This window comes from Dryas octopetala, unplaced genomic scaffold (assembly GCF_963921425.1).
Source record: "Dryas octopetala unplaced genomic scaffold, drDryOcto1.1 SCAFFOLD_71, whole genome shotgun sequence".
Taxonomy (NCBI): Eukaryota; Viridiplantae; Streptophyta; class Magnoliopsida; order Rosales; family Rosaceae; genus Dryas; species Dryas octopetala.
In genome coordinates this window covers 1-24,522 of record NW_028234396.1, presented here as the reverse complement: position 1 = coordinate 24,522, position 24,522 = coordinate 1, and the positions used below count along the sequence as shown (strand labels likewise).

The 24,522-nt window shown below is 36.7% G+C and overlaps 1 protein-coding gene and 2 pseudogenes across 1 annotated transcript; all 3 read right to left on the bottom strand.

Annotated features, from left to right (window-relative positions):
• Positions 1 to 2,238: 2,238 nt before the first annotated feature.
• Positions 2,239 to 3,030, bottom strand: LOC147272968 (serpin-ZX pseudogene; annotated as a pseudogene).
• Positions 3,031 to 7,423: 4,393 nt separating this feature from the next.
• LOC147272967 (serpin-ZX pseudogene) lies at positions 7,424 to 8,821 on the bottom strand (annotated as a pseudogene).
• A 4,215-nt stretch (positions 8,822 to 13,036) lies between these two features.
• On the bottom strand, positions 13,037 to 14,400 carry LOC147272966 (uncharacterized). The gene is made up of 3 exons (XM_086228665.1): positions 14,384 to 14,400; positions 13,673 to 14,084; positions 13,037 to 13,561 (listed from the first exon to the last, which is right to left on the bottom strand). Exons 1-3 carry the CDS (start codon positions 14,398 to 14,400, stop codon positions 13,037 to 13,039), a joined length of 954 nt encoding a protein of 317 aa, XP_086084791.1.
• Between the last annotated feature and the right edge of the window lie 10,122 nt (positions 14,401 to 24,522).

Genomic DNA, 24,522 nt, shown 5'->3' with positions numbered 1-24,522 from the left:
GGGTCGACCGGCGAAGGGGAGGAGTGGGTCGCGCCGGCGGCGGGGAGGGCTGGGTGGGTCGCGCAGGCGGCAGAGGGGTGGCCGGCCAAAATTGGAGGGTGAGGTTTTTTTTTTATGTAGGGACAAAATGGGCAAAAAAGGGTAAAAAATTAATGGGGTGGTGAACTCAGCATTTTTGGCTGGTGGGAATAGCCCCCCCCCCCCCCATTATATAAAGGGTTAATCCAATGTATCCCCCAAACAACTAATATTTTTGACAGTTATCCTCCTACCCTATGTTCTGTCAAATATAAGACCCACAACTCATAAAAAATTAGTATCCTTTATTAGTTTTGCACACATGGTGCTCAGAGAGAATGCCACGTGTGCAAAAATATAGTGTTCTCCATCGCTAATATTTTTTTTTTTTTTAAGGAAGGGGGTAATATACTGTTTGACGAAACATAGTTTGGGGGTAATGTATTTGTCAAAAAATTAGTTTAGAGGGTAAGGTCTGAAACCCCCAATAGTTTGGAGAGATAAATTGTAATTAATCCTTATATAAAAATGTATGTACTATGTAATTACAAATTATGTAGAAGCTAATAAGTACATGACATGATTATAAATTGTAAAAGAAAATCAGATTCTTATTAATTTGATTAGCCCTTTTAAGGGACAAATTGTGAGTATGGAGAAATTTTGTTAATTTCATTATACAAATTACGTTGTTCCATTAAAGTCTATAGGTGATATTGCATCTCTATATCCTTATGTACATCCCCAACTAAGGATGGCCTCACTGTTTTGCTGTTTATGATGATTTTTTATGATGCCACGAGAAGCTAACTTTGCAGCTGATTTGGTGGCCTCGCTTGCTCCGACGAGCCACATAATTAGGTTAGAGGAAGAAGTTTACTAACACCCCTGAGGTTTGGATTTATTCTAGTTAGAGCCCTCATATTTCATTTATTTCAATAACACCCCATATTTTAAACAGATGAAAACTTTTACTAGTTAATAGTCAAAAGGTAAAATTATCATTTGAACCTTACAAAAATATAAAAAGTAAACATTATTATCTTACCTGAACCTAAACTCATATTTTTTTAAGGTTCAAATGATGATTTTACCCTTTAACTGTTAGTAGAATTTTGCATCTGTTAAACTAGATTAATAATATATAAAGGGCACGTTAGTACTCAGAAAAATGGATCTTTATTAACGCTAGAGTGAATAACAATGAGCATGAATTAAAATCAATACTATGAAACTAAATCATAACATAGCTAATGATCATAGCATGAAAATTAAAAAATTGGAGTAGTTGAAGAACTAAAAAGCTTTTATTGGCCAAAATAATAAAGAATTAAAACTGCTACAAAAGAGAAGATAAAAAGATGGACATTATTGAGAGACTTTTTTTTTTTTTTTTTCTTTGGAGGAAAGAATTATGAATTTCATTACTCAAGAGAAAGATACATCATTCGCTAAAATACCAGTGTGGACAAACTTCCTACCCTAGTTGATCTGAATAAGATAGAGCAAACCTAGTAAACACATGTACTTGAAAGAACGTTAGCTAATTGCTTGACGCCTTGACTTCATCTAACAGCAGCCCCTCTAGAGGTTGCTGTTAGATCTGATGCCAAAGAGCTGCCAGTAGAACCTTCAATTGAGTCCAATTGATCGAGACTAGCTCAGAGAAATTGTGTCTGTATGTTATATGATTCCATGACCATATATATCAACTTAAATCATAAGATAATTACGACTAAATAATCTTCAATAAAATACTATACATGTACAATTCTCCTAATTATCAAATCATGATAATAACAAATAAATTTAGTTATATACTTATATATAATCAACCAAATAGTCCGTCAAGTCAGTTAGATAATTATCTTGCTTTTCCTAATTTATTGAGTTTTTAAAATCTCCATATCCAAATGCCAGAAAAATTACATGTAACATGGAGATGTACCAATCGAGCGGGTCCAAACAAACTTATATGGTTGCTTATTATAACACCATGAGGTAACAAATGCAAACGTACGTCGTCTTTTCCATTCATATATATGATATATCATACTCAAAAAAAGTACTTATTCATAAAATGTATAACAAAAAAAAAAACATCAAATTAAAATGAAATCAAATAGAAATATCGAACCAATGCCTTGTATGGTTACCTTTGAATTGTTTGATTTATTTTTCCAAAGAAGCCCCCATATACCTATATAATAGTTTCAATAATCAGCCTTGAAGAGGGTTGAGCACATGCCCAATGAATAGCACCGTTCCAGTCATTTGTTCTCTAATGAGGAACATGAATGGGTGATCAGCCACAAAGTCTATCTTCTTCTCATCCAAACGTCTAAGACAATTACCACAACGTTTACCAAAAGTTGTAACAGCTGCAGCTTCTGTGCCTTGTTCATTAAAATCAATGAAAGATTTATGGTGTATGCTGGAAACATAATAAGGTTCGTCACCCACAGTATTCTCCACCATCTCTGTCAATTCTGCTCCATCTATACTAAAAGGCAACTCCAGACCTAAACCCATGAGAACTTCCGAAGCTTCAAACCCACCAGAAATCTTAAACTTTGGGATTCTAAAGGAACCCATTCTAACTTTTTCGCAGGGAAGGTGGCGATCTATGAACCCGGACTCGGAACAAAGTTTCTCTACCAAATCTGGGAGTCCATCTTTTGCATCCGGAAGAAACAAGCACATGGAGAAACGACGCCGCTCGTCTTTGCCTTGTTTGTAAGGGATCTCTAAAACTTTGAAACCGTCAAAAGAAGTTGCAAACTCTCTCCCACTTCTTGTCATGAAGGGTACTTCCATTATGGAGCTCCCATCGGGAAGGTGGAAATCGGACTTGTTTCTTAATGTAGTAAACTCGTCAACCCAGGTTCCTTTGAAGTACGATGCATTTGCAAAGATGACCCTGGTTAGCGCATCAACTGAACCAGGAGGAAGAACATCTTTAATGAGGCCCTTAGTCTCCTTTTCGGCCCATGAATTCAATGCATTTTTGGTTGAATTTTATTTTTAATTAGTACTCCATCTTTGCCTTGTTTCAGTGGGAACGAAGGCAAGACAACACTTATACCCAAGAAGATATCGATGAAGTCCGGGCTGAATGGGCAAACTTCGTGGGCCAGTTTATGTAGACATTTCTGGTTGAATTTTTGCATGACACCTTTTTGACATAGGCCATATGTTTAGCTAGACTAGCTTTGGGTATATATGATATATTGATTACTTTGCTAGATTAGCTTGGGATGATTGATAGGCTAGCTGCTGGATAATATTTTGATATATATATATATATATGACAGCAATTAGGTTGATTAATTAGATTGATGCCTAGTTTTTTGGAAGGTATATATGGAGGGTTTTTGTTTATGGCATATATGGCTGGTTTTGTGAATGAAATTGGGTTAAGGGAGCGAGGTACATATATACAATTACTACCTTCAAATATCTTATATTATTTGGTACTTTAGAAATTCCAATCCTTTATTATTGTGAATTGGTATTTTGTAAATGTATAATTTATTAGGAATGTTAATTATGAAGGGAATCAATTTGGAACAATTAATGGTTGTACCAAAACAACCAATCTCATCAATTAGATTTTGCATTGTTTGTTCATAATTGCATTGTGGTCAAAGACAATTGGGAGTTTCTAAAAACAGATGTAAACATGCACATTATACAACAGTTTTTCGATCAAAAGCGTGGTCTGTGCCCTTGACTTACAATGGTTCAATATCATAAACCATTGTTTAATTCTTAAGCATACCACACAAATCTTAAAAAGCCATTGTGCTAAGTGCCTTCATACAATAGTTTCTAACCCAAAATCGATGTACCAAATAAGTATATACAACGGTTATATGGTTAATATTCAATTTTCTTAATGCATTAATACAACGGTTTCATATAAAACACCATAGTTTGAAAAACCTATAGACATGGCAATACATATATTATTCAATAGATTAAACCACGGTTTTTAACAATAAACCGTTGTTTTAATGACTATTTCACCTCGTGTTTCAACCTAAAATAGTTGTAAAACCAATTCTTTACTTAACATAACCGTTGTTTAACATATATATACACATCGGTTATTAAATATAAACCGATGTTTAAATTGGCACTCAACAACGGTATCCTCCAAATCATTGATTTTAAAGGTTGTATATACAACGGTGGTACATCTATAACCATTGTGTAGGTGCACCAGGACAACGGATTTTATCCGTTGTCTATTGGGGTATAAATAGACATCGATCGATTAGACGACGGTAAATTATAAACTCACACAACGGTGAAAATCCGTTGTCTGATTGCTATTTTGTAGTAGTGACTAAATTTAAATGTAGTCTTTTAGATTAGGTCACAAACATGTTGACCCTTTGATTTGGGTCTTTTCATTTGACATTTTTGTCTTTTGAGCCACATCTAATGAGTGTTAATTAAAATTTATAAAATTTTGACAAAATAGCTCTTGAGGCTTGTATATTGTCTTGAAAGTTGGCTAATGTAGTCTCAACTTTAGATTTAATTGTGATTGTACGATACTCACAACTTCAAATTTACTTGTGACTAAACGACAATCACAGCTAAATTGTGAGACAGTCACAATTAAGTTGTGACTGAATTGAATTTTTTATAGAAAAATTATACTACAATATAGTATAAATAGAAGTCAAAACAATACTTTTACTCAAAATAATACCTAGTATAATAGTGGGATCGAGTTGTCTCTTTCAATTTACCATGACAATCTCCAATAATTTGTGACTAGATTGATTTTTTTTTTTTAATACAATATACTATAAACTAATGTAATATTTGTGATGTAATATTATTTTTATTTTTTTATTGTAGTGGCATGTGATGTAATATTTGTGAATTCAAATACCTTGTACTTTATTATTTTGTTTGACTTTTCAATTAGTACATAATCTAAAATGTTATTAAATTTTTGTATCTAAACTAAAATGTTATTAAAATTTGGTATTAAAAATCAATGGACCTTATACATAATCGCTCAATTGATAACAAAGGAGAATTTTTTATGTGTAACGTACTGATACACCGCCACGTGGTGTAACGTTAATCCAACGTGTAAGAGTATTGTTGGACGATAAGTTTGTCTCTCTTAGAGTATAATATTAATAACATTCACCTATATTATGACACATATAATGGTTACACCACGTGGCGGTGTATCGGTTGCATCGAAAAATCTCTCATAACAAAGAGCCTGTATGCAGAAAAATGGATCTTTATTGAGGGTAGAGTGAATAAAGAAAAACCTGACAAAAAAACAAATAAAGAAATGTACACCCACTTGTTTGGTTTCTTGCTATACTGGCCTTCAGAGATTAAAGGACTTAAATAAATTAACCATGAATAGATTGATAATAAAGGGCACGTTAGTACTCAGAAAAATGGATCTTTATTGCAGCTAGAGCAAATAACAAAGAGCATGAATTAAAATCAATACTATGAAACTAAGAGCTTGTTTGGGAGTGCTTTTGTAGCAAACGCCTTTGCTTAGTAGCGCTTTTGTTAGAAGCACAGAGATTTTTTGTAAAAATTCCTAATGCTTCTTGTAAATGTGCTTGGAAGCGCTTCTTAAGAAATGTAGGCGCTTCACATGAAGCGCTTCCAAGTACTTTTATAATCCAAAAATGCTTTTTAATTTTTGTTGTCAAATGTAAACAAAAACGCTTTTAAGCCTTCTAAAAGTATTGCCGAACAAACCCTAAATCAAACATAGCAAATGATCATTGAGTCCAATAAAAAATATTGGAGTAGTTGAAGAACTAAAAAGCTATGATCATTAGCTAATTAATGATCATCATAGCATGAATATTAAAAAATTGGAGTAGTTGAAGAACTAAAAAGCTTTTATTGGCCAAAATAATAAAGAATTAAAACTGCTCCAAAAGAGATATCGAAGATAAAAAGATGGACATTGAGTCCGATTGAGAGACTTTTTTTTTTCATCGGAGGAAAGGATTATGAACTTAATTACTCAAGAGAAAGATACATATATCATTCATTAAAATACTAGTTTGGACAAACTTCCTACACTAGTTGATCTGAATATATAAGATAGAGCTAGCAAACTTAGTAAGCACATGTACTTGAAAGAACGTTAGTTAATTGCTTGACTTCATCTAACAGCAGCCCCTCTGATGCCAAAGAGCTGCCAGTAGAGCCTTCAATTGAGTCCAATTGAGACTTAGAGACATTGTGTCTGTATGTTATATGACACCGGATAATACGAACTCGCCACTCCAAGGAATCCACCATGGAGATAAGAGTCGTAACTTGCCACTCTCAGGAATGCACCCAAAAGATAAAAGTTGAAATGGTTAGGAAGATCAGTTCTTCACTAAGCCAGAAATGGTTTATTTCTCATATATATATATATATATATATATTTTCAGTCTGAGGAATCCTTACAAGCATAGCTCTATTTATAGAGTCTACAAACCTCACACACGCAGCCACACCTTGGTGGATCAACGTAAGAACACACAAGCTGTTTATTGTGGAGACATAAACCTAGCCAACTAACTAAAGCTAGGGAGGAAGATAATCCTCACCATGAGCAAACCAGAAAAACAGAAAACTTAAACAATTAGCTAATTGATTAATGTATTAGTGGACTTTGTGGCTTACGCACTTATGTAGTGAGCATTGATTGTAGGCAGCCAGCCATCAAAGTGCATGAGCACTTTGACATGTTTATTCTCCAAGCTCCGTGTCATTATATGTCAAGACGTTAATTGGCGCTATATATCCTTTCTATTTATAACGTTCTTAACCAAAATTCTGAGATAGCTGTGTGCCTTGATTCCATGACCATATCAAATCAAATCTTAAGATAATTAAGACTAAATAATCTTCAATAAAATACCGTACATGTACAAATCTCCTAAATATCAAATCATGATAATAACTAATAAATTTAGTCATATATAATCAACCAAATAGTACGTCTGTCAAGTCAGTTAGATAAGTATCTTGATTTTCATAATTTATTGAGTTTTTAAAATCTAGATCCATATCCACATGCCGGAAAAATTACATGTAACGGAGATGTATCAACCGCGAGGGTCTAAACAAACTTACATGCATGGTTGCTTATTCTGACACCACGAGGTACCAAATACAAACGTTGTCGATCCTTCCCATTCATATATATGATATATCATACTCAAAAACAGTACCCATTCATAAAATGTAAAACCAGCAAAAAAAAAAAAAAAAAAACCAAAATTAAAATGAAATCAAATAGAAATATCGAACCAATGCCTTGTGGCTTGTATGGTTTACCTTTGAATTGTTTGATTTATTTTCCCAATGAAGCCCCCATATACCAATATAATAGTTTCAATAATCAGCCTTGAAGAGGGTTGAGCACATGCCCAATGAATAGCACCGTTCCAGTCATTTGTTCTCTAATGAGGAACATGAATGGGTGATCAGCCACAAAGTCTATCTTCTTCTCATCCAAAGGTCTAAGACAACTACCAGCACTTAGACCAAAAATTGTAACAGCTGCAGCTTCTGTGCCTTGTTCATTAAAATCAATGAAAGATTTATGGTATATGCTGGAAACATAATAAGGTTTGTCACCCACAGCATTCTCCACCATGTCTGTCAATTCTCCTCCATATAAACTGAAAGGCAACTCCAGACCTAAACCCATGAGAACTTCCTTAGCTTCAAAGCCACCAGAAATCTTAAACTTTGGGATTCTAAAGGAACCCATTCTAACTTTTTCGCAGGGAAGGTGGCGATCTATGAACCCGGACTCGGAACAAAGTTTCTCTGCCAAATCTGGCAGTCCATCTTTTGCATCCGGAAGAAACAAGCACATGGAGAAACGACGCCGCTCGTCTTTGCCTTGTTTGTAAGGGATCTCTAAAACTTTGAAACCGTCAAAAGAAGTTGCAAACTCTCTCCCACTTCTTGTCATGAAGGGTACTTCCTTTATGGAGCTCCCATTGGGAAGGTGGAAGTCCAACTTTTTTCTCAATGTAGTAAACTCGTCATCCCAAGCTCCTTTAAAGTACAATGCATTTGCAAAGATGACCCTGGTTAGGCTGTTAACTGAACCAGGAGGAAGAACATCTTTGATGAGGCCTTTAGTCTCCTTTTCGGCCCATGAATTCACCTCAAGTCTCACTTGTTCAAACTTGGTCATGAAATCGACTTGGTTCAGAGCTGCCTTGTAGGCAGTGTTCACTATCTGTTTGAAAGCAGGCTTGAGAGGGGTCTTCTTCTCGACCCAAAGACCATTGGCAAAAGACAAGCAGGGCCCGCCGTTACTGGATCCGTCGGCGAAGACAAAGGGAATGAAATCAGAGGCCAAAGAGTTAAGTTGGTCGGTGGAATTAGAGTTGAGGAAAGATAGCAACTGGTCCAAGGTGGAACCCTGTGACCCAGCCGCGATCAAGCTCAGCACCGTGTGGATGGACAGCGGCGAGTACACCATGTTCTTATTCTTGCCTACGGTCAGAAGTAGTGGCTTGGAGAGTCTCAAAGCGAAGTCGGTTTGGTTGCTGATGGCTTGTTTGAGATCTTTTTTTGTGTCTAATTGGTCAGTGTAGATATACTCATTTGGAAGCGCAGAGGTGCTTAGAGCTTTTGTGATGAAGGATTGGGTTTTGATGATGTTGTTGTTGTTGTTGTGAAGGGAGGTGAAACGAGAAGAGATCAGAGGCCGTACCTTGAACAAGGAAGACAAAATCGTTTGTCTTGATGCGCTTGCGATGGCTATGAGAGACGCCATTGATTATGTGGGAGATTTAGCTACTCTTTGCTACACATCGATGAATTGATATCATATGTAAAGCCTTAGGCTTTTTATATATAGCAGAAAACCCCTCGGGCTTAGGGTTGCACCTTTGTTACTTGCCGCACAAGGATTGCATCACTTCATCTCTTGTTTTATTTCAATATACTTTTCATATGTAAAATATTCATTTAAAAAAAAAAGAATATCTAAAATATTTGGCTATTTAATTCTTTTTTTGTAACAGTTGAAAAAAAAATCATCGGATGAGTTCCAAGAGTTTTAAGGGAAAAACAAGCAAGAGTTATATTGTTTTGGATTTTGGTTGAAACAAGGTTTAAATCTTTCTCGACAAAAGAACATGTAAATCGATTTGTTGGCTTTATTAAATAGAATTCTTTACCTAGGCAATATATAGCTTCTGATAGAACCAAAACTTTGACAATGTTATGTACCTTGATTCCCAAGGATCAAATCAAAAATTATATCTAAATAATCTCCAATGAAATTTGTATTTAAAAAAAAAAAAATCTCCAATGAAATCTTTGTATTTATTTGACCCAAAAAGAAAGGAAGAAATCTCTGTATTTATACCATCTTATATAGTATAGGGAAACGATTTTGGGACACAATTTTGTTCTTTAGTTTGGTGGATCAATCTGATTTGGCAAATTTAAGTAATACACATTATTATTTATTTCTAAATCACATTATTACGTACTTGTCAAATTATTTTTAGTTAAATATCTATGAAACCCTTAAAATACGCCTCTAAATAAAAACAGTAGTGCTAGATATACCACATTTTTATACCATAATTTCATACCACCTTATGTGGCAACTTACATGGCATTCATACATTGGATACTAAAAAATAAAAAGAAAAACCCAAAAAGAAAAAGAAAAACTCTGTCCAATAAAGTAATGACACGTGAGATGGTATAAGAATGTGGTATAAGAAATGTGGTAAGTATAGCATTATTCAAATAAAAATACAAAGAGGGTTGCAATTTGCACACCCTTTCTCCCAAAGGAAAAGACCACCTTGCCCCTCTTTCCCTAGCTCTCTTTCTCCCTCCCTCACCCACATACCCCATCCCCATCTCTTTTTTTTTCTTCTTCTTCCCCCCACCCTGACCACCTCCTCCCCTAGCCCTCCCCCCTCTCCAGCTCCTCTCTCCTTACCGCCTTCTAGCCTCTCCTCCCCCTCTTCTTTCTCTCTCCCCAAAACCCAACCCAGCCCCTCCTCTCTCTCTCTCCTCTCACCCCGCAGACAGCCAAAACCTTGAAAAAAAAAAATTGCAGGGGCTGGACAGACATAGAGAAAGGGAGAGAGGAGATGGGGAAAGAGAGAAAGAGAGAGAAAGTGAGTGAAGAGAGAGGGGTAGGGAGGGGGTGGGGTGGTTGCCGATAGTGGTGGGCTTCGACTGTGGTGGGTTGCTCGGCGTGGTCGGGATGAGGTGTGTGAGTTTTGGGTGTTTCTTTTTTTTTTTTTTTAGGAGGGGTGTGCAAAAAGAAAAAGAAATGGGGTATAAAGTCTTTTCCCATGATTTTTTTTTATGAGGGGTGTGCAAAAAAAAAAAAAAGGGTGTGCAAATAGCAACCCTCAATACAAAACTAATAACCATGGTTAATATTCTAAAGGGGTTTTTTTTTTTTTTTTTTTCCAAATTTGGTACATGAATTATTACCTGTGTCCCAATTAAGTACTTGAATTTTTATTTGTCCCAATTGCATATATGAATTTTTATTTTGTACCAATGTAGTATCTAAGTTGATTTATGTTAATAAAATTGACGGAAGCTGTAAAATCCAAGGCTTTTTTAGCCAATTCACGTGGGACTGTTTACCCATCATCTCTCTTCCCTATCCTGCCTTTTTTCCCACCATTGCCACGTTCTCTCCCGCCGTTGACACCATCTTTCCAGCCATAACTAAGCCCCCATTCACCAAAATTCACCTGTTTAAGACAGAAATTGCAAAAATTTGATGGAAGAAGAAATTTCAAAGATTTGAACTTGTGTAAATGTGTTTGGACTATTTCTAGTTTCTCTTAGGTGATGATATTCTTGATGTGGTTAACTGGGAAAAAATTAAGAAGAAGCCAAACCTAGATTACAAATTTTGTGAGAGATGAGATTTAGGATATGGGTAGTGTATGGTTGTGCCAATGCTTTGTTTTTCTTTTTACTATTTTGTAACAAATGTTTGGTGGCCGCTTTATGATAGATAGATCATAGAAGGCCATGTTTATTAACATTTGTGATGGAAGCTAGGCTTGGTTATTGTATGCAAACGTACATTTGGATATGCATCATCTAGCGAGTTGGATCAAGCTTGGTTATATGATTGCTAAGAACGTACAGTGAAGAAGATATTAAAGTATTCATGAAATGACTAAATTGACCTTGGGTATGTACGTGGTCACTTGCAAAGCACATGACTCACTTCCGTCAATTTCATTAACAGAAATCAACTTAGGTACTACATTAGTACAAAATAAAAGTTTAGATATGCAATTGGAACAAATAAAAGTTCAAGTACTATTTGGAACACGAGAAATAGTCTGGTACCAAATTTGAAAAAAAAAAACCTTATTCTAAAATAAATGTATAATGATGTAAAAAACAATTATAGTAAAAAAAAAAACCAGAACCCACCCAAACCAGGCCCACCAATTCCCCCTGACCGTTGGCCAATTTGACACCGACAACAACCACTGCCAGCACAGACCACTCACCCTCGCTCCCATCATTTATCTCACCCATAAAAGCTGTAGAAAATCCATTGAATATATGAATATCTTTCCTTTATTTTCTCTATTTTGTTTAACTTTTTTTTCTTTATAATGTTTCACTGGAAAGTTTCTTTCTTTTATCTTTTGGGGGTTGTTGCTACATTTTAAAATTGATTTTGAGGGTATTTCAAATTGAAAGCTGGTGACCTAACATTACATATAGTCTAAAACATATATATATATATCAAACTATATCTCTTAGGGTATATATATATAATATATGTTTCTCTTATCCCAAGGTGACCTCAATGTATTTTTTTTTTTGGTAGTGTGGCAGGCCTAAGCCCAAAAACAAAGGCAGCATGCGCCACACAAGGATAGCCCTGGCAGTGGCTACATGAGTACGTAGCTAGCGTCATCCGACTACATGAGTACGTAGCGTCATCGATCTGCCAGAAGGTTTAACAAAAGGGGTCATGCAATGTAATGTTTTAGATATATGTTATTCTCTTATCTTATGGTATATGTATGATGTTGTTTACATACAGACTTTAAATTGATTGGGCTCGTCGGCGTCAACAATGGAGGTAGCCGGTGTTGGACGGCCGGTGATCAAGAGGAGTGTAGGGCTGCTGGGTTGGAGGTGGGAAGGGAAAGATAAGGGCCCGTTTGGTATTCTACTCAATTTTTTTTTTTAAATTTTTTTTTTAAATGTGAGTTTTCAACAGGGAGTAAAATCTCGTTTTTTAACAGTGTGTTTGGATGAAGTAATTCTGATTTTCATAGAAATTCATAAATGATGGAATTTGAAACTCCATTAATTAAATTTCCATCAATTACATTTTCTATTGTTTGGATATATGTATGTAGAATTTAGAAAATGACAGAAATTACTAATTTCATTGTTTGGATAATAGATGTTATTTAAAAATTTAAATTGTGCAGTGGTAAAAAAAAAAAATTTAAATAGTTGCAAGAGCTGGATGTTTCACGGCTAAGATTATGGAAATTAAGGCTCTTATTTCCTCCAGGAGGATGTACTCAACTTTCAAAATTCTAATGCTTAATCATGGCGCGCTGCTAGCCTTTTATAAAAAAAAATAAAAAACGAAAAGTGCAAAGCATAAGCAATACTCATCAGCTTTAACACCAGTATAAGCAATGATAGCCTAAAATCACCATTAAAAACCTCAAAGCATCTCCAGATCATCCACAAGGAAGAAAATTAGATAACAAGTAACACAAGTCAATTAGACTTAAAATTACTACATAATCAATCTTCAAATTTACCAAAACATATAAATTAACACTAGTATAAGCAATGACAGCCTCCCAAATAAAATCATGCATAGTACTCAAATAAAAAACATACTAGTAAACTAAAATTCACCTAATCCAATCATTCCAACTAAAGTTTTGTTAAAAAAAAAAAAAAAAAGGGCCATCATAATGAAAACCATAGTTTATACGTCTCCTTAAATAAACATTAGCACCATGCTCTTTTTCTTATCGATTGGGAGTGTCTTCAACATAAGAAATTGTTTGTCATTCTCTATCAGCCAAGAACATGCTTTGATTTGTTGCTCATTACTCAAATCTGGTATTGCACTTGCTTCATCATATACCTCCTTTGGATCGAGCGTCTTGGTGGTAGAATGGATAAACTCTTCAAAAAAGGAAGCCACTTTAGCCACTGAATCAGTAAGAACATCTTTACTCACACATCTTTTTTTGGTAAGAGGAATTTCAGAAGATGATGCTCGATTTCTTTTCTTTTGACAACCCAAACTAGGTGAAATATTATCAATAATGTGCAAATCTTCTAAATCTTGAGTAGCACCATTCAAATCAAAAATATGATTGGTTTCATCAGTAGGGGTCATAGCTTCTACACCAGTTTCAGCACCTTCTCCAGTGGCTCTATCTTTGCCACACAAATCTACTATATCATCCCAATTTTCAATTACCTTCCATCGAAAATTTTTAGCATCTTCATGAGACTATCAAATAAAAAATCAAAGTTAAATAACCTTGCCATATGTATGAAAAAAAAAAAAAAAAACAAAACTATTCCTATAAAAAATATAATTGCATGTGTTATATATAATTACCTTCAGATACTCTTTCCAGACATTCTCATTGTCCACAGTGATCATATTTGTTGATGCATCCCAATTAAACCCACTCTGACTTAGTATGTCGCTCACTATACCATAAAACTTTTTCCATGTCTTAACACGGTTTCTTATATTATCGGCACTTATTTCAAGATTGAATTGTGCAGACAATATAGCTGAAGCCGTGTTATAAGCAATTGCCTTCCAACCACCATCTCCTTTGTGGCCTAATTGGCGTTCTTCTCTAAGTATGTCAGCTAAAGAACGCTCTATTTGTGTATTCCAACGAAAATAGCTTTTATCTTCCCCTTCATTTTCATTTCCTTGTTTGTCTTTCTTTTTTCTGGACCTTCCTTTGTTAGCTTCAGTTACTGCATAAGACAGAAACAAAAACAACAATAAGAAACTAAACCAATCAAAAATAACAAACAGTTAATAAAAAGTGATACTTTTATAAATGAAACCACACAAAAAAAGGTGGACAAATTTATTAAAAGACATGAATAAATATAATTTACACAAATCTAATATATAAAATAACCACTTATTAAGTGTCCCCTCCACATGTGATTGAATCTAACTGTATAAAAACTTGAATTAATCTCAGAAATGAAGAAAAACACCAAATGGATTAACTAGACAAAAGTAAATTAAGAATGGTCAAAGGTGTTGTTTGACAGAAATAACCACTTATTTCTAACGTACTTGTTTGATAGAATCATGGTATAGCATTGAAGACAGCTTTGAGTTTGTAGCTTGTCATAAATCTGCTAAACTTTGAGTTTGACAAAAATGTACAGCAAAACTATAATGGTCTTTGTATGAAACCACAAAAAAATTTCCAGCTCAATCAATATAAATCAGAAATAGGTATTAAAAATTTATGTTCATAAATGAAACCACAAAAGAAAAGTGCTAATTTATTAAAAGAGATAAATAAACATAGTCTAAACGACAATCCAATACATAAAATAAGGCACTTATTCAAATTATTCATGACAAAAGTTCCAACTCAATCAATATATGATGAAAAAGTTATGAATTGACGGCAGCGGATCTTGCTTGGTAATCATGAAACATCTGCATGGCCAATGTGTCACGAAAAGTAGTCCATTCATCAGTAACTTGTACACATGTAATCCTATCACCAGAATTATTTGCATTATTTTGTAATGGTGAATGATTTGATATCTCCTCATCCACAAAAGCTAAAAACTCCAAATCTTGATCTTCTAAAATAGGGTCATTATGTCGCTCGACTCGAATAAAATTGTGCAACACACAACATGCATTTATAATCCTGATCTGCGTTTTGATATTGAAAAAGGAAGGCGTACGCAATATACTCCATCGTTTTTTTAACAATCCAAATGACCTTTCAATTACATTCCTTGCAATTGAATGACGTAAATTAAACAACTCTTTGTAATTTTCAGGTCGATTATTTCCAGTCCACTCATTTAAGTGATATCGAGTTCCTCGGTAGGGTGCTAAAAAACCCGGTCCATTAGCATATCCCGCATCAACAAGATAGTACTTATCTACAATAAGACAATTTTAAAAAATATTAAATATTTATTCATACCTAAGTTTGTAGATATGTGAACTACACTAGTATTATAAATTACCACTTGGCACTTGAAACGGATTCTCCCTACGTAAAGCATCTCGCAAAACACGAGCATCAGAAGCAGAACCCTCCCATCCAGGTAGTACATAAATAAATTTTAAATCTGGAGCACAAACCCCTAGAACATTGGTGGAAATATCGCCTTTTCTATTTCTATATCTTGGTCTATCCTCAGCAGACACTGTTACTGGCACATGAGTTCCATCAAGTGCCCCAAGACAATTCTAATGAAACACAAAATATAGATAAAAAAAAGACATATACAAGTCAGATTAAGAGAATTTGAAAAATATAGAAAGATAATTTTATTACTCTAGTTCTAGAATTACCTCAAACCACTTCCATTTATCTCTTTCTGAACCACCAATAACACAAGACTGAAATTTCAAATATTCTTGGCTTATTCTCATCGTTGCTTGCAGCACCCTATTAAATTGTCGACTAATTGTTTCCTTGGAACGGTAATAGTCAAAACCGATAACTCTATATTTCAAGTTGTGAGCAAGTATATTTAAAAATATGGCCACAGATTCTTCAATGGAAACATTTCTTGTCTGAGTCAATCCACCCTTTTCATGCAAAATGCCACATAATCTCGTAAATGCACTCTTGCTGACTCGTAATTGTTCAATACAATCAACCTCCTTTCCATTGTACAAACGGTTCAAGTAACAACGTCTTTCTTCATCCCAATCACGTGAAGGCTCTTTCACCAAATAATTATCATTATACCATGCTACCACCATAGTTAGGACATATGTAAGAGTACCAAGAATAACTTTTATTTTCTTCCTATTTTCTTCTTCATCTATAGCACGCTTTCGTTTTAAACGGGTAAAGAAATTATCTACATTATCACTAGCAGCACCTGTTAATATGTATGAATTATGTTATTATATAATCTACTTAAAATTTAATTATTACAAACAATTAAGAACATAACTTATTTTTTGGTCAGGCAGGAGCACAACTTACTCTTCAAAGCATCAATGTAATTGTGTGCGTGTGTGTGTACTCTGACATAATACTATCTAGTACCCAATCATAATCTCAAAGTTTATGTAATAATTGTGTCCTTATTTTTTATCAAAAAATAAAGTGTTTCACCATGTAAGTTTACAAGTGCCAAATTGTATATTCGACATCCACAGAAAGTATATTTTCTAAACATAAAACCTGCATGAGTAATACCAATCCAATCAATTTAATTAGTGTCACAATAGTCAAACAAAAAGAGCATGACTAAGGTAGGGATAATCTTCCCATTCATTTAGCTTAATTGCTTATCATCCAATTATACATAATAAAGGAAAAGACAAGTTCATGACACACACACAAACGAAATGCACAAATTAATATTTTGTTCAGTAGGCAAACCAAGAGAAATTCTTAAAAATCAATGGGGGAATAAATTAAGAACTTACCAGCTTGAGAAGAAGCCATCTTAATTGAAATCAGGAAATCTCTTCAGCAGAGCACCATGGTGACTGATCTGATTGGGTTTTTGTCGTTCTGCTTCTACTTTTATAGGGACTGGGCTGCTTTGGGATGTAGAGAAGCACCTATGTACCTAGGTTTATTTTTTGGCGGGATGGAAAAGGAATTCCCGCTTGTTTTTATGAGTTATTTTGTTTTTTTAGAATTCCCAAATTTATTCCCACTTGGAAAAGAGAATTCCTGCTTGAAAGGGAATTGTCAAATGACACCTATTTTGGTGGAATTTAAACTCAGGATTTCAGCTCTGTAAATTCCACAAATATTTCCCTCGTAATTTGTGAATTTCCCTCTTAATTTGGCCAAACAAGGAACTTTCAATTTTTCACATGTGAAATACCGACTTTTTTTTAAATCCCAAGTTTTTTTCCTGCATCCAAACACACTGTAAGGGTATGAAAATTTTAACACCAAACTAAAAAAATTTTGAAAATTTCTCGAAATTCTTGAAATTTCGACGAAATTTTCGACTCGGGGAAGCAGAGACCAGAGGGAGAAAGGGAGGAAGAGGCGAGCTGGCCTCGTCGCCGAAGGCAGCAGATCGAAGAGAGAGAAAAAATCTTGGAGAGAGAAGAGATCGGGGAAGGAGAAGAGATTGGGGAGGGAGATGAGGAAGAGAGGGAGATCAGGGAAGGAGGAAAAGAAGGAGAAAGGAGGAAGAGAATGAGGGAGGAGAAAGAGGGAGGATAGAGGTCTCTAGGCGTGGGTCTGGTGGCTAGGCAGTGGGAAAGAAGAAAGAGAAGGAAAAGATAAAGTCACGGGAAGAAAGAAGAAAGGAATTAATGAAGGAAGGAAAGAAAAAAAAGAAAAGGAAAAGAAAAAAAAAAGGAAAAAAAAAAGAAAAAAAAAAAGAGGAAAAAAAAAAGTTTAGGATTGGTTGAGGTTTAGGGTCTTTGTGCAATTAGAAAAAAAAAAATTTGGGGTTTCGTTTAGTTGTTTTTAAATCCTAAATTCTAATACATTTCTATATAAAAATAATTAAAAATACCTTAAAGAGCCTAAACCCTAATATTTTATACCATATCTTAAAGAATATAGAATACACATTATAAAGTATATAAAATTTAGTGTATATATTATAGAGTATGTAGGATTTAGTATATAAGATTTCGTGTATAAATTATAGAATATAAAGAATATACTAATTTCATTTATTCATTATACTAATTTTATTTAATAGTATTTGCCTCCAGCATGCATTATATTCATATTATATCACATGAAATTTATTATATAATTTAGTTTCTTCAATGTTTTTTATCAATGTAGTAGATAATATGTTAAATAAACATATGATAAAGTTTCATTCAAAATTTTCGTATTTTGATAGCAATTTCCGTTATTTCCGTCTAATTTCTGTCGAAATTTCCTCGAAATTTTATTCCTTGGTTTTCAAAATCAATTTTTAAAATTTGAAAACTTGTTTGGTATGAAATTTGAAAACATTTTTAAATTTTAAAAATGATGACGGCTAAGGAAGAAGGAATTGTTAAAAAAAAAACAATTTTATTATTTTTAAAAAGAGACCTGTTTTTTATTTTCTTAAAAATGTTTTTGAAAATGGTTTACCAGACATGTTTTTTATGTTTTTGAAAAATAAAATGGTTTTTGAATAGGATACCAAACAGACGCTAATTAAGTGATCAAGGAAGATAAAGAATTTTTTTTTCTTCGTCTAAAGATAAGAAAATTGTTGTGGCAATTAAGTATTTTAATTTACATGATAATATATATCATTAAGGCACCCTAGCACTTCATGTAAATCATTGAAAAATCAATTACATCAATAATTATCAAGATTTTCCTATTTTATTAAGTTTCAAATTTGCATCTAATGGTCGAGATTGCATGTATTGAAATTAGGTTCAAACAAACTAATTTTATTCAAAGACCCTTTTAAATACCAACTAAACTTTTTTTACCCCCTAGCCCCAAAACCTAATTGCATTTATGACCCTTTTGCATGTGAAATGTCCATAATGCCTTCATATATATATATATATATATTTTACAACATTTTTCATAAACCCTACATTTTTCAGATCTCCCTTTTCTCTCTTCCCTCTCTTCTCTCTCCCTACCATCTCTTCTCTCTCCCTTCCCTTGCTGCTTACTGAAGAAATCCAGCAAATCTGGCCCTACTCGCCGGCCTCATCCAGCACCCCCTCGCCCTCTCCATCGCCCTCCTCGCTCATGGGCTCGCGGTGAAGAAGCTTGCTAGTGCTCTCGGTTGCAGGTGGTGCTTGCTAGTGCTCGCCCTTATTATAGCTCGTTGGTGCTCACTGGACTCGGCTTATTCGTTTTGTATATGGATTTCGTTGTATTTTTTTTGTGATAGATTTGGTTGTATTTTTTTGTGATAGATTTGGTTGCATTTTTATTTTTGGATATGGTATTTAAATTTTGAGATTATGTATAATTTTGGTTGAATTAAATTTGTAAGTATATATATTAAATTTAAATCCAATGGTTAAGTGTTCAAAAATTATTCCTTAAATAAACAAGACTTGAAATTTATGGTTTGCTGGGTTTATTTGTTTGTTTGTTTTTTTTTTTTTCGAGTTTTCTGGGTTGATATGCCTTTTTCCCAAATCTACATTTTTTTGGAATTTCTGGTTGCCATTCGGTGGAATTTTAGGTCGCCACACGGTCGATTTTTGGTTGACACATGTGTCGACCATGTGGTGCATGTGTCGACCATGTGGCGACCACAAATTCGACCATCTTTTCTCCTCTTCTGGCTATAGCACATTTCACCTTATGTTAATCGTGCATTCTACTACGCATTTCACCAGATCTGGGTTTTCAATCTTTTTTTTTTTTAAGATTTTGGTTGGGAGAGAATGAGAGAGAAATAGAGAGAAAATGATGGGTCGTTGGCCAGTGAGGGAGGTTGCTCTCCATGGCTGCTGTAGGAAGAAGGTGAAAAAAGGTATGGCTGCTGCAGGAAGAAGGTGCAGCAAGTGGAATTTTTGGTGGACTCTAGCAACATTTTCATATATAAATGGGTATTTTGGTCTGAAAAAATGCAAACATGTCATAAATGTAAGTTTAGGAAGTAAAAAAAAATTAAGGGTTATTGAATAAAATTTATCATTTTATAAAGACATTTGAATGAGTAACACCGGCCATCAGGTATATATATGCAAGAGAGACATTGATTGTCCTTAATTGACGAATGGTCCTATTGATAGAATTCTTGACGCAGGCTATATATATGTGACTTCTTCTAGTGGACTACTGTAACACCCTTACAATGCGGGAAGACTAAGGAACCCGGAGTTGGCTTGGTTTCCTACAACGGTGCGCTTGTGGCGAGCACACGCACCAACAAGGCGAGAAAGCATGCGCGGGACATGCTCGGCTTGGTTTGGATTGCTAAGAAGTTGGGCTGGTAGCATTTGATTAATGTTACACATATGTGAGCATGAGGCAGCAGGTGGCGTGAATGTGGTGGCTTGTATAAATGGGCAAGGTGGCTGATGCGTGTGGCAGCAACCTTGTTTGCTTAATTAATGGTGAAGCAAGCCTTGCTTAATTGAATGGGCAGCAACCTTTGGGACTTGCTGGAGGCAAGCAGGTAGCTGATACAAGCACCACAAGCATGCAGCTCATGGAGGCACCTCATGCAAGCAGCTCATGCAGGCAGCACAAGAAGTCAACCCCTGCATGCAGCCCAAGCAAACAGGTGATGCAAGCAGCTGAAGAAGACACAGTTTTGAGAGTGTGTATTCTTAATTTGATCCTTTGTGAGCAATAAAGGTTGGGAATAGAGTTCCTGTAAACAATAATTGTGCATGCTCCTATCTTTGTGTTTCACTTATATTTGTGAGGGAAAAGGCTGAGAGTGTGAGTACATCACACTGCCATAACAAGGGTAGTTTGTGAGGATTTGGAGGTCGAAAATTGCCCCCTGTTATAGCTACCTTGATTCGAAATCACAAGATAATTATGACTAACAATCTGCAATAATATCTCCGTAAATAATTCCCCTAATTATCAAATATATCATGATAATATATATGATATATATCATTATATCCAATAAAGTAATATATATAATAAAAAATTAATATTAAATACCAAATTTTAATAATTTTTTAGAATAGCATGAAGATCATATAATATTTCAATTAGATTACCAAATTTAAATGTAGTTTTTTAGATTAGGTCACAAACATATTGACCATTTGATTTTGGTCTTTTCATTTGACATTTTTGTCCTTTGGGCCACATCTAATGAGTGTTAGTTAAAATTTATAAGGTTTTGACAAAATAGCTCTTGAGGCTTGTATATTGTCTTGAAAGTTGGCTAATGTAGTCTCAACTTCAAATTTAATTGTGACTGTACGACACTCACAACTTCAAATTTAGTTATGACTGAACGATAGTTACAACTAAATTGTGAGACAGTCACAATTAAGTTGTGATTGAATTGAATTTTTTTATAGAGAAATTGTACTACAATATAGTATAAATAGAGGTCAAAACAATATTTTTACCCAAAATAATACCTAGTATAATGGTGGAAGTTGTCTCTTTCAATTTACCAAGATAATCTCAGATAATTTGTGACTGGATTGATTTTTTTAAAAATTTTAATACAATATACTATAAATTAATGTAATATTTGTGATGTAATATTATTTTTATTTTTTTATTGTAGTGGCATGTGATGTAATATTTGTGAATTCTAATACATTTTACTTTATTATTTTGTTTGACTTTTCAACTAGTACTTAATCTATAATGTTATTAAATTTTTGTATCCAAAACTAAAAGGTTATTAAAATTTGGTATTTAAAATCAATGGACCTTGTATATATATAATCGCTCAATTGATAACAAAGGAGAATTTTTTATGTGTAACTGATACACCGTCACGTAGTGTAACTAATCAAACGTGTAAGAGTACGTATTATTGGACGACATATTTATTTCTCTTAGAGTATAATATTAATAACATTTACCTATATTATGACACATATAATTATTATACTACGTGGCGGTGTATCGGTAGCACCGAAAAATCTCTCATAACAAAGAGCCTGTATGCAGAAAAATGAATCTTTATTGAGGGTAGAGTGAATAAAGAAAAACCGGACAAAAAAACAAATAAAGAAATGTACAGCCACTTGTTTGGTTTCTTGCTATACTGGCCTTCAGAGATTAAAGGACTTAAATAAATTAACCATGAATAGATTGATAATAAAGGGCACGTTAGTACTCAGAAAAATGGATCTTTATTGAAGTTAGAGCGAATAACAAAGAGCATGAATTAAAATCAGTACTATGAAACTAAAAGGTTGTTTGGAAGTGCTTTTGTAGCAAGTTGTTCGTATGATTAAACATCTGGGCATAACGACAAGTCACACAAGGCTTAACATCATGTCGTTTGGGCCTAGACCCAAAAGCTAAGCCCCCGCTAGGCTCCGGCCTCCTAGGCCTTGACCTTCTAGGCTCCGGCCCCATAGGCTCCGGCCTCCTAAGCTCCGGCCCCATAGGCTCCGGCCTCCTAGGCCCCGACCCGTGTCAACTCACTCGGATCTTCGAGACCGGTGACACGTGGCGCTCCTACAGTGCAAGTCATCACAAGGGACACGTGTCATCACCGGATTGGTTGACACTCTTCCAAAGGTACTATAAAAGAGGTACCTTCTTGTCACAAAAGGACAACTGAAATCATTATTATACTATTCACTCACTCTGCTCTCAGATCTCTCTGAACACTGACTTGAGCGTCGGAGGACCTTTGGCCGGCACCACACCGGTGCCCTTCCCGCTCACTTTTGTGTACCTGTGCAGGGTGCTCTGGATATCATTCTCTCTCATTCCTCACCAGTCGGACCCCAGCTATCCGTTCCTGCCCCACTTCGACGTGTCATCCGCTCAGTGGTGGGTCAACGGGCCTACGTGGTTCGACTCGACGTTGACTGCTCTACCATTTTTGGGCATCAACAGTTTGGCGCCGTCTGTGGGAAAGTTACAACTTTTCCCCATTGAATTCTCTACCCTCAGTTGAGGTGCAAAAACCTTCCGAGCTTCCGAGCTCCCGAGCTTCCGAGCTCCCTAGCTTCCGAGCTTCCGAGCTTCCGAGCTTCCAAGCTTCCTAGATTCCGAGCTTCCGAGCTTCCTAGCTTCCGAGCCTCCGAGCTTCCGAGCTCCCGAGCTTCCGAGCTTCCTAGCTTCCGAGCATCCGAGCTTCCGAGCTTCTTAGCTTCCGAGCTTCCGAGCTCCCGAGCTTCCGAGCTTCCGAGCTTCCGAGCTTCCGAGCTTCCTAGCTTCCGAGCTTCCGAGCTTCCAAGCTCCCGAGCTTCCGAGCTTCCTAGCTTCCGAGCTTCCGAGCTTCCGAGCTTCCGAGCTCCCTTCGAGCTTCCGCCCCGCGCTCCGAGCTTCCTAGCTTCCGAGCTTCCGAGCTTCTGAGCTCCCTTCGAGCTTCCGCCCCGCGCACTACCCAGGCTTCCGCGCCGCGCACCCACCCAGGCTTCCGCCCCGCGCACTACCCAGGCTTCCGCGCCGCGCACCCACCCAGGCTTCCGCCCCGCGCACCCACTCAGGCTTCCGCGCCGCGCACCCGCTCAGGCTTTCGCGCCGTGCACCCCTCCGAGCTTTCGCGCCGCGCACCCACTCAGGCTTCCGCGCCGCGCACCCACTCGAGCTTCCGCCCCGCGCACTACCCAGGCTTCCGCGCCGCGCACCCACCCAGGCTTCCGCCCCGGGCACTACCCAGGCTTCTGCGCCGCGCACCAACCCAGGCTTCCGCCCCGCGCACTACCCAAGCTTCCGCGCCGCGCGCCCACCCAGGCTTCCGCGTCGCCGACACCAGCTCCCTCCGAGCTTTCGCGCCGTGCACCCACTCAGGCTTTCCCACCGCGCCCACCCAGGCTTCCGTGCCACCGACACCAGCTCCCTCCGAGCTTCCGCCCCGCGCATCGCCAGCCCCGGCTCGAGCCCAAGCTTCCGCCCTGCTCACCACCCAGGCTTCCGCGCCGCGCACCCACCCAGGCTTCCGCGCTGCTGACACCAGCTCCCTCCGAGCTTTCACCCCGTGCACCGCCAGCCCCGGCCCCGAGCCCAGGCTTCCGCGCTGCGCACCCACTCAGGCTTCCGCCCCGCACACCCACCCAGGCTTCCGCGCCGCCGACACCAGCTCCGTCTGAGCTTCCGCCCCGCGCACTACCTTATCGCTTTAATCAATGAAAGTCCTACCACGGACATCTTTTCATTCAAATCGTTAATTGTGTGTACGGGCACCCGGGCCATCGGACATCCGACCCTACCCATATCAAGTACCATGCATTCAAGGGAAAATCAGTCATACATGCATTCAAGGGAAACTAAGTACCATGCATTCAAGAAAAATTCCACAATACCATGTATTACAAGGAAGGGCATCCTACCCAATAACAGGTCGGACACCCTCAACATCATCCACATACTTAAGTACAAACTTAATACTCAAAAGAGTTTGCCATTTGGTACGGGCGACATCCGACCCGACCATATAACTCAAATAAAAATAGGGCGATGGTCCGCCCACCCCTGCCCCCAGGCTATGTTTGCTTCAAACATTTATTTGGGATCATCTCCCATGTCATGCCCTCCACCTGTGAATGCTCCATCCTCGAGCTCTATCTCATGGGTACCTCCCTCCGGGACGTTGGCATGCCTGTCATTACTGCCAGTAGCAGACCACGCAAGCGGTCCCAGTCAAAATCAT